This window comes from Budorcas taxicolor, chromosome 4, assembly GCF_023091745.1.
Source record: "Budorcas taxicolor isolate Tak-1 chromosome 4, Takin1.1, whole genome shotgun sequence".
Lineage (NCBI taxonomy): Eukaryota > Metazoa > Chordata > Mammalia > Artiodactyla > Bovidae > Budorcas > Budorcas taxicolor.
The window spans coordinates 90019156-90030733 of NC_068913.1; the positions used below are offsets into that span (position 1 = coordinate 90019156).

The window sequence follows — 11578 nt, forward strand, 5'->3', positions numbered from 1 at the left end:
TACCAGGCTCCTCTGTCCATGGGATTTTCCAGGCAATAGTACTGGAGTGGATTGCCATTTCCTTCTCCAGGGGATCTTCCCAACCCAGGGATCGAACCCAGGTCTCCTGCATTGTAGACAGACACTTTGCCATCTGAGCCACCAGGGAAGGACTTAGGCTAGTTCCTTTAACTGGGTCTCAGAAGTGAATTTTGAGAACCTCGAAGTTTCTGCTCTAAAAGTAATCTATTTAATTCTCTGACTATAGTCAGAAACCTCTGATCTATAATTTCTCAATCTTGCCTTTGTATTTTAGACCTAAAAATGTTCCTGTTTCCATTATTTTCTCTCACCTATGTATTAACACAGCAGTCTCCCAACTGTCTGTCTATTTGCTTGGAGAAATTAAATTCCTGTACATCTCTTCCTTGGGCTTTCCTGGTGGGTCAACAGCAAAGAATCTATCTGCAATTCAGGGGATGTGCGTTCAATCCCTGGGTCAGGAAGATTGCCTGGAGAAGGGAATGGCTACCCACTCCAGTATTCTTGCCTGGAGAATTCCATGGATAGGAGGAGTCTGGTGGGCTACAGTCTGAGGGGTAGCAAGAGTCTGATGTAACTGAGCACACACACACACACACACACACACACACACACACACAGCTATTCTCACTGAAACTCAAACCTGCAATCAGTTTCAGCACACACACACACACACACACACACACACACACACAGCTATTCTCACTGAAACTCAAACCTGCAATCAGTTTCAAGCTCAAGTGGGTCTTCTTGGCCTCACAGGCTTTTGCCTGTGGTCATTGCCTTGGCTCACACAGACACCAAACATCTTGCTGTGTATGAAAGTGACATTTGAGGTTAGGCTGACAATCATCAGGTGGCCCAAAGGATGGAGTTTTACTTAAAAACTCTGAAGACTTCAAGAAGGTTTTATTCCACAGAAATGCAGTTTCTGGTTCTGGCTCTGTCACTGGTTTGTTAAAATTAGGTCAGTTTGAGTAAAAGAGTTACATTATGATGCATATAAACATGCTAATTTTTAATCTTGAAGATGAAATTGATTTGAGAAAAGAAACTTGTAGAAACTACAATCCTTTTTACCTTTGGTGATTAGAATGAGTTTTCTAGGGTTGCTGAAACAAACTGCAATTAACTTAGTGGGTTAAAACTACAGAAATTTATGAGTTAGTTCTGAAGGCCAGAAGTTCTAAATCAGCGTGTCAGCAGGGTTGTGTTCCCTTTCAAGACGCCAGAAAAGAGTCTTTCCTTGTCTTTACCTAGCTTCTGTTGGCTCAGGGCATCCTTGGCATTCCTTGGCTTGTAGCTGTGTTACTTCAGCCTCTGTCTTCATAGTCACATGGCCTTCTTCCCTACAACTCTGTGTCCTTTACTCTTCTTATATGGGTACCAGTCACTGAATGCAGGGCCTCCCCTAATTCCAAGATGATATCATCTTTTATCTTTAACTATTTATATTTGCAAAGACTATTTCCAAATAAGGTCATATTCTTATCAGGTTTGAGGCAGAAATGCAATTGCGGGGGGGCACACTGTTCAAACCATTAGAGTAACTATCCTTTAAATGTCACAGCTTTGTTACTTTTTAAAATTTAAATTCACAATTAAGGATGGAAGTGTCCATTCTTTTTTGACAATTTCTGTGAGTAGAGATCTTCCCATTACGTTCATTCTTCCCCAAGCTTTTCTTACTTAAAATGACCATGTGGAAACTAGGTATGAACATTATTTCAACAAGTTTAACCTAATCCTTTCTTTATTCCATGTAGTTGTCTCACTAGCTGCCATTCAGGCATTTGTATTGGTAGTTTAAAGGAGAAGTGTTTCCTCCAATGCTACTTTTGGTGAAGATTTTCTAGGTCCTAAGTAAGAAAGTTTATAAAGGCTTAAACTGTGAAAATTTCTAGTTCTTTTACATGTTTTAAACATTAGCAGGGAAAATCCATTTTCTTCAAAGCATGAGACTGTAATGGTTCTTAAGATGTTATTTTATTCTGTCTGTGGTGGTCTCTTTAGAGTAATGCTTTTCAGCAATGGGAATAAATGGATATCTATTGTAAGACCACATGTTCATGGGAAAAACGTTAAATTCTCTTTATACAGTGACATAGCAATATGCTAGTAATCCAATTCAACATTCTAGTTTCCTCCTAGAATCACAGAATATTTAAATATGTCTTCTTGCAGATAATTTTTACAAATACCAAATGTCAAATAATACATAGCTTAATTTCTTATCCTTGACTCAGACTGTTATATTGTACCACAAAATATGCCCTAACACATTGTGACAATCAAAATGATATAATACAATCTCAACTATCAGTTCAGTTCAGTCCAGTCGCTCAGTTGTGTCCGACTCTTTGCGACCCCATGAACTGCAGCACGCCAGGCCTCCCTGTCCATCACCAACCCCAGAGTTCACTCAGACTCACGTCCATCAAGTCGGGGATGCCATCCAGCCATCTCATCCTGGGTTGTCCCCTTCTCCTCCTGCCCCCAATCCCTCCCAGCATCAGAGTCCTTTCCAATGAGTCAACCCTTTGCATGAGGCCAAAGTTCATATATTCCTTTTCATGAGGTAGGCCAGAACCAGTCCTTTCACTGGAAGATATAAAGTCATAAAATATTTTACTAACTTTAAACACAAGTGTACATTACTCTGATATAGTATGGGGCACTGGTAAACCAGCACTTGAACGTACCCCTCAAAAGGCGATTTTATTTGATTCAATAGTTTCGAGCAAACTTTTGACTTATCTCCTCTGGCAGAAGTGACTTTTGCCTCCTCCTCTACCTGCCTTCCTTAAGAAATGGAAAAAAAAAAAATAATAATAATGGTAAAATCTCACCATTCCATGAGAGGTTTTTTCCCACTTTTTGGTAGAACACTAAAAAATGTTCTTTCAAGAAACAAAAAAATGAGAGGTTCAACTTGGAATTTATTTTTATTTAACAGTTTGTTGCTAAGGCATTGTTTGGTACAGCATTCTGCACAGCTAGAAAGGCACAAGGTAAAATAGCCAACTTCACTTCTCTGTAGGTTCAACAGTGATTTGGAAACATGAGAAGTATTAGTCACTATACAATCTGTATCACACATAAGAGAAAATAACTTTATTAATTCAAGCACAGGAGTCCTTCATCTTCAAACATTGAATTAAACTCCCTGCACTTAAAGTCATGAACTTGACTGTGAAGCTTACAATCTCTGACATGGAAATGTAATGTAATGACACATTCTACACTTTTTTTTTTTTTTCAGTTACAGATGAAGCAACTTGCAAAACATTCCTAAATACGAAGGAAGAAGAATATTTAAATGTAAATCATCATTATTCATTTTTATCCATCAAAGTAGCTTCATTTTGTGTTCCTATCTTGCATCAAGTATTAGGTAAACCAAAGCGTGTAGGAGAAAAAAGTGCTTTTCATAGTCATCGCTCTTTGTGAAGAGAATGCTAAGGCGCCACCATATCTCCTTTAGGAGCTTTGTTGGGGCCAGTGGAACACCCCAGGCAGTGTTTGCCTTCCTTCTGCTTCCATGTTGTTTGGCTCTGGACTTCAGAGCACCCCCTCTTATTTCAAACACTTCTTTCCTCTGGGCCTGGAATGCCCCAGCTGAACGTTGTGTTAAAATATTTAAATTACCTCCAGATCTAAGACTCTTCTCTGTAAAAGGAAGCCCCCAAAAAAGTGCTACGGGACAATTTATTACATTATTTTATGCTGATAGACTTGGCTACTATCCTCATATAGATGAAAAAACAGGCAACACCGTATATGGAGGAATTCCCCAGTTGGGAAACTTAAAAAATCATTTGGAAAAAGCCAAAAAAGACATTGCCTATTACATACCAAATGACAGCGTGGGCTTGGCGGTCATTGACTGGGAAAACTGGAGGCCTACCTGGGCAAGAAACTGGAAACCTAAAGATGTTTACAGGGATGAGTCTGTTGAGTTGGTTCTGCAAAAAAATCCACAACTCAGTTTCCCAGAGGCTTCCAAGATTGCACAAGTGGATTTTGAGACAGCAGGAAAGAGTTTCATGCAAGAGACTTTAAAACTGGGAAAATTACTTCGGCCAAATCACTTATGGGGTTATTATCTTTTTCCTGATTGTTACAATCATAATTATAACCATCCTACTTACAATGGAAATTGCTCTGATTTAGAAAAACGGAGAAATGATGATCTTGACTGGTTGTGGAAGGAAAGCACTGCCCTTTTCCCTTCTGTTTATTTGAATATCAAGTTAAAATCTACTCCAAAAGCTGCCTTCTATGTTCGTAATCGTGTCCAGGAAGCCATTCGGTTGTCTAAAATAGCGAGTGTTGAAAGTCCACTTCCGGTTTTTGTATATCACCGTCCAGTTTTTACTGATGGGTCTTCAACATACCTTTCTCAGGTAAGTAAATACAGCAAGGTAAGAAGGCTATAGAATATTGTCCACAAATGGTGTTTAGTGGAAAGGAACATCATTTTTGAAAGGAGTAAAACTTAGCTTTTAATAATCTTTAGGAATATGCACTCAGGTAGTTCTTCATCCTTATATGAATGTAAAATAAGAATATATTTCATTTTTAATGTAATCATACAATATCTTAGCAACCATAGACAATTGGGTAGTATAGACAATGTACTAATTCAGCTCCTTTTATGGGCCTACTCTCTTGTCAATAAAAGTAATTAAAATAGTAGCAGAAAATTCATGTTTTTGTTATAGTAGGACAGTGGTGGCATAAAAGATAGAAATGAATAGTGGAGAAATACTTACATAATTATTCTTGGGTCAGCATTCTTGGCTTTGGTGTTACTGTCCTATGTATAACACTTCATTGTATTCCTCCCTGTTAACTCTCCCTATCACCTTTGCCAGGGTGACCTTGTGAATTCGGTTGGTGAGATCGTTGCTCTAGGTGCCTCTGGGATTATAATGTGGGGCAGTCTCAATCTAAGCCTAACTATGGTAAGTTGAAATGATGAAAATAGATGTGGAAACAGATGAAAACATTTCTACTTTGAATGTTCATGAGAATTGTTGTGGGATTGAGTAATAAACATGATCTTTGGCACAAAGTAGTTGGTGCTCAATTAATAGTGGTTAAATCAAACTATCAATTGTATGATTGTGTTGTAAGGCAGTTTTCCAGTGAGGAAACAGAAATTTGTTGCGATTAACTGAAATTCTCTGTGCTATGCTAAGAAGTAGCAAAAACAGGACTATAGTCTTGGTGTTTTTTTTTTTTTACTCTATTCTGCCCTGTTGCTTCTCAAAAGAAGAGCTCAACTAGTCAATATGCATTCACTCATTCTTTCATTCACCCGATTACTGTTTTATTAAGCACTCATTTATTTACTAAGTTAATGACAGTTTACTGTGGGGGGTCAGCAACTGGGATGGAGAGATGTGGGCAGTTGGCAGTTAGTTTTTGAAAATGTATTAGATTGTTCAAAGCTTCCCTAAGGGAGAGGAAAAGGAACACTTTATTTTCCACAGGTTGTATTTATTACTGTCTATTTTAAGCAAAACTTGTTTTATTAGGAAGGAAGGTTTATTTAGCTCTACATACTATGAACTGTATTCCTTTTTTCCTAATGCATTTTCTTTACTTCAAAAAGCCTTAAACCATTCTATCAGGACCTCCTCCTTTTCTCTCCTTCTCTTGTCTTTCTTTCCTTCTCTGTATCAGGTCTTTATCCTTCACCTCTTCAGTATTCTTGACTCAAAGCATGAATAGAGCTGTCACATGGACACTGCTGAGTTGGAGCTGAACTTTCCTTCTTGGATCGATGTGGAAATACTAGTAACCTAGGTGCCATGGAGTGTGTCTAATGAAGCTCTTGGTCCAGAGGTTTCATCCTAGGACTTAGAAAGAACAGAATTTACACTCTAAGACCAAAAGAGATCTTTTGTATCTTGTCCATCAGATACACTAGCCATATTTCTTCTTCATTTATAAAGGTATTTAGCTTTTTGAAATTCTTTTCAAGATTATCTGAGCCCTCCTACCTATTTGGTAGATTCTATTATCTCTGGTTTGATCACCAGTAAAGAGAAATAATATAGACTATAAGTTCAGAGAATGGGATATGTCCCTTTTGTAAAATCTTTTATATGTCAGAAAATTATTTAAGAATTATAATTCTCCTAAGAATATTCCTAATTTTTATCAGTTGTTTTTCTCAAATGTATAAACTCTTTTCTCAAGGATCCCATTAATTCTTTGATGGAACCATTTATAAATTCCCCATTTATAATTTTTTTTAAATTGAGAACTTCACACTTACTCTGATGAGGAATCAATCAGGCATTCTCCAATTAGTAAGATGACATTAGCAGTATGACATGGCATAGAATTTAACTGCCACACTTTTTTTTTTAAATTGCACTTCAATCTTAGATTCGCATTCTTCCACCATGACTCTCAAATCACCTTCAGTATTATTCACATAGAGACAGTCCTTCAACTTTAATATGAAGACTTCCTAGTTAATGACACTGATTTTAACTTGTTCTCTGTAGACCTTTCCCAATTTACAATCATTCTGAATGCTAATTCTATCATTACTTTGCCTTTTTCCTATGTCATCAATACTGTCAAATGCTTGTGTTTTCTCTGATCCACTGACAACTTAAAAAACTGGTAATTGGAAGTTTACTTGCAATGACTGGAATTGACTTAAAACAACGGTTATCAAATGTAGGCAAACCATTCCTTCCATTTCATCTTACTAGACCCAACTGTAAGGCAGAGTCAGCTTCTACTGGCTTTAGTTCCTGAGACCTCATTGTTAAATATTCAGATATTTTGTGAAATGTTTGCTAAAAATTAAATTATAAAAACTTAGAATAAGTATGCAAAAACAAAACTATGTTAAGTATGCTAAAAACAAAAGTAATAAGTACTAAAAATGTATCAATTATTTACTTCATTTTCCTATTATCCATACTTCTTATTTATATCTATCATATCTGTATAAGTGGAAATGGTATTATGCAATGGTGTGTTTCGTCCTACCATAATACTGTCCTATGTAATGATGATGTCATGTTGGTAGCTTAAAATTGGCCATGGTAGGAGGATTTACAGCATGGATTTTGACAAATGCTATAAACTAGACTTTATGTCTTAGAGAAAGACTTTAAGCCTACAAAGATTGCATCTTTTGTAGGCTACTGACTCTCAAACATTCTCATCCTTTCACTCCTCTTCCTGCCTAGTTCATGTCTCTGTAGACAACTCTAATGTCATCTGTGCTAAGTCGCTTCAGTGGTGTTCAACTCTTTGTGACCCTATGGACTGTAGTCCATCAGGCTCCACTGTCCATGGGATTTTCTAGGCAAGAATACTGGAGTGGGTTGCCATCTCCTTCTCCAGGGGATCTTCCTGATCCAGGGATTGAACCCTTGTCTCTCATGTCCCTTGCATTTGCACATAGGTTCTTTACCACTAGTGCCACCTGGGCAGCCCAGATCAATGTCTTTTGATCTTGGTATAAATTCTCATATACCCTTGGCACTGGTGACACTGTGTTGAAGAATACTGACAAAGTCCCTGCTTTCATGAAGCTCATACAGTTGGAGGGATAAAAACAATTGTTCTTGTTTAGTTGCTAAGTTGTGTCTGACTCTTTTGAAACCCCATGGACTGTAGGCCACAGGATCCTCTGTCCATGGGATTTCCCAGGCAAGAATACTGGAGTGGGCTGCCATATTCTACTCCAGGGGATCTTCTCTACCCAGGGATTGAACCCACGTCTCCTGCACTGGCAGGCAGATTCTTTACCACTGTGCTACCAGGTAAGCCCAATAAAGGCAACACAAAACAATAAAATTATTTTATGTGGTAAGTTCTATGCAAAAAATTTAAATAGAAAGATTTAAGAAAGTGAACAGGGAAGGTGTCTAAGAAGGGTCTGGTCTAATGAAAACTGCAATCTGAATGACAAGATGGAGTCAGTAATGTTAAAAGTGAGACGGAAGAGCATTCTGGGCAGAGGAAACAGTAAGTGCAGCTTGAAATGAACCTGCCATGCTTGTGAAACAACTAGTATGTCTAAGGCCAAGTGGGTGAGGGTACAAGAGATGGGAGAGGTTACACCTCAGCAGGCTGTATACAAGTTGAATTGTATTCTAAACGCCATGTAAAGCTATTAGAGGGTTAAGAAGAGGTTTTCTATTGCTGCCACAAAAACTGCAACAAACAGTGGTTTAAACAGCAGAAAATTATCTTACAGTTCAGTAGTTCAGAAGTCCAACATGGACCTTAATGCACTAAAATCAAGATGTCAGCAGGATTGCATTCCTTTCTATGGAAAGAGCCTCATTTGCTCATTTGGGTTGTTGGCAGAATTCACTTTCTTGTGTTTGTAGCATCAAGATCTCTATTTCCTGTCTGGCTATGGTTAGGGTGATTTCGTTTCTCATGAGGTCACCATATTCTTTAGCTTTTGGCCTTTTCCTCTACATTCAAAGCCAGCAATGCTGGGTTTAGTCTCCCTTACCTTTGTAGTTGTCTCTTTCTTCCAGCTCATTTTTAAAATCCACATAGAAAAAGTTTCTACATTTTTAAGGACTCGTGGTTAGATTGAGTCCATCAGATGGTTCAGGATATTCTCCCCATCTCCTCCCATCCAAGTACTAACCAGGCCCGACCCTGCTTAGCTTCCAAGATCAAATGAGATCAGGTACATTCAGGGTGGTTTGGTCTTAGACTTTCCCGATCTCAAGATCCACAGCCTTAATCGTATCTAGAGGGTCCCTTTTACCATGTAAAGTAACACAGTCACAGGTTCCCAGGGACTGGAGTATGAACATCCTTGGAAGGATCTTATTCTGCCTACCATTGATGGCATCATCTCAAGAAGGTAACAAGAAATAGATTCAAGTAGAAGCTGCCAAGGTTCCTCAACTTGCCTGCCAACCTGCCACAAACACACACTTCCTTTGATCTTAATGAAGGATGAGCACAGCCAACTCACTCAATGGAACTGTTGATCATGAAAGAAAGCAACTACCTTCTATATTTTGAAAAGGATGGATTCCTATTTTTAAGAAGTATCCATTTTCTATTCATTTCAAGATGAATCATTTTAGTGACTCATCACTCATACTCTGCCAAATAAGTATATCTGCAAAACAGCTGTCATAGTTCAACCATACTTGAATTATATATAACATTTAATATATAGTCGGTTGAATCTGTTTAAGTGTTTTGAGCTAGCGATTTTCTTCCTTTTTTTAACTTAAATATTTAAATTTTTATTTTACAAGGTTGTGTTGGTTTCTGTCATACGACAATGCAAATCAGCCATAATTATATATAGATCCCTTCCCTCAGCTTCCTTCCCCTCCCCACATCCCATCCCTCCAGGTATCACAGAGCGCCAGATCGGGCTCCTTGACCTACACAGCAACTTCTTATCACTTCTAGTGAGGTGGATGAACGTAGAGCCTGTTATACAGACTGAAGAAAGTCAAAAAGAAAAAAGAAACAAATATAGTGTATTAACGCATATGTATGGAATCTAAAATGGTATTGATGAACCTACCAGCAGGGAGGAAATGGAGATGCAGATGTAGAGAACGGACTTGTGCATGCAGTGGGGGAGGGAGAGAGTGGGATGAAGGGAGAAGGCAGCACCAGCATACACGCACTATCAGGTGCTAAGATGGGATAGCTGGTGAGCTAGCAATTCAGAAACCACTCTTTCCAGGGCTTAAGAGTATCTGAGAAATGTGATACTTCTTATCTTTATTTGCACTTCATATTATCTATACACTGAGGTAAAAAATGATATGCTGGACCCTGCGCTTAGCCCTTTTATGTACACTGTATCTTTTCATCTTCACAACTACCCTATGAGGTAGGTTCTATAATTATCTTTAGATGATGAAGCTGAAGCATGGTCAGGTTAATTAGTTAATTTTCCCAAGGTCACCCAGAAAGGAAACCAAGACTTAGAAAGCTTAAGGGATTCCCAAGCTCACATAGCCAGTGATGGAACTGTGACTCCAATCGGGGCAGACGGACTCCAGACTCCATGCTCTAATCCCTCCAACCCCACTCCACTGTACCATTCCACCCCTTCCATCCCTGTTAGTGTAGGAATTATTGAGGAGACTGTGGCCAGGGTATATTAAACCTCAATTGGTCAATGATTTAGTGACATGCAATGGCATCTGAAACTTAAAAATGTCACACACAAAAATAGCTGGAATGGTCTTGATAAAGCAAAAAAGATGAAATATTTCCTACCTCTTACTGGTTTTTTGGTACTTCCTTTAAAATTGCCTTATGTGGTGAATTAATTCATATATGAACTAACTTACTTAGATCTTAATAATCTGATCTTATAATTTTACAGCAATCTTGCATGAACCTAGGCAATTACTTGAACACTACACTGAATCCTTACATAATCAACGTCACCCTAGCAGCCAAAATGTGCAGCCAAGTGCTTTGCCACGATGAAGGAGTGTGTACAAGGAAACAATGGAATTCAAGCGACTATCTTCACCTGAACCCAATGAATTTTGCTATTCAAACTGGGAAAGGTGGAAAATACACAGTACCTGGGAAAGTCACACTTGAAGACCTGCAAACGTTTTCTGATAAATTTTATTGCAGTTGTTATGCCAACATCAACTGTAAGAAGAAAGTTGATATAAAAAATGTTCATAGTGTTAATGTATGTATGGCAGAAGACATTTGTATAGATGGCCCTGTGAAGTTACAACCCAGTGATCATTCCTCTAGCCAGAATGAGGCACCTACTACCACTGTCAGCAGTATCTCACCCTCCACTACAGCTGCCACAGTATCTCCATGTACTCCTGAGAAACAGTCCCCTGAGTGCCTCAAAGTCAGGTGTTTGGAAGCCACCTCCAATGTCACCCAAAAGGGGTGTCAAGGTGTTAAATGGAAGAACACTTCCAGGCAGTCAAGTATTCAAAATATTAAAAATCAAACAACCTATTAAAATATAAATTCAGTGCTTATTAAGTTTCCTGTCTACATGCTTTGTGCTTTTATATTTTGTACATTTTTATATTTAATATTTAGCCAGATGATTTTAGGCAAGTAATGATACCTATAGAAACTTTTACATTTGAAATGTGAATCAAAACTCATGGCCAAGAGAGTATTTTAATTTTTTGAGCAAAGATTGTTTTTCATGATCAAACTGAACTTTAAGTTAATTATTAATTGATAAAGAATTGTGACCAGTGCCTTTAATTTTCAAACTCATAGTTGGGGCAGTGTTAATAAATCCACTGATAGCACATTTTGCTTTTGAAACTCAAAGTAGACACTTGATAAAGATAGAATATGCTTTGTAAGATATCCAATTTTGTATTTTCTAATTGCCATGTGAAAGTTGCTCAGTTGTGTCTGACTCTGCGACCCTACATAACTATACAGTCCCTGGAATTCTCCAGGCCGGAATACTGGAGTGGGTAGCCCTTCCCTTCTCCAGGGGATCTTCCCAATCCAGGGATTGAACCCAGGTCTCCTGCTTTGCAGGTGGATTCTTTACCAGCTGAGCCACCTG

The 11578-nt window shown here is 38.3% G+C and overlaps 1 protein-coding gene across 1 annotated transcript; it reads left to right on the plus strand.

The window, feature by feature from the left end:
* The first annotated feature begins 3476 nt into the window (after window positions 1-3476).
* Window positions 3477-11005, plus strand: LOC128046951 (hyaluronidase PH-20-like). The gene is made up of 3 exons (XM_052639142.1): window positions 3477-4427; window positions 4899-4988; window positions 10391-11005. The coding sequence occupies exons 1-3, from the start codon at window positions 3477-3479 to the stop codon at window positions 11003-11005; spliced, it is 1656 nt and encodes a 551-aa protein (XP_052495102.1).
* Window positions 11006-11578: the final 573 nt, after the last annotated feature.

Coding starts and splice junctions, on each gene's coding strand:
- LOC128046951 (XM_052639142.1), top strand. CDS start 3,477: ATGCTAAGGCGCCACCATATCTCCTTTAGGAGCTTTGTTGGGGCCAGT. Junction 4,428..4,898: donor CTTCAACATACCTTTCTCAG/GTAAGTAAATAC, acceptor CACCTTTGCCAG/GGTGACCTTGTGAATTCGGT. Junction 4,989..10,390: donor TCAATCTAAGCCTAACTATG/GTAAGTTGAAAT, acceptor ATAATTTTACAG/CAATCTTGCATGAACCTAGG.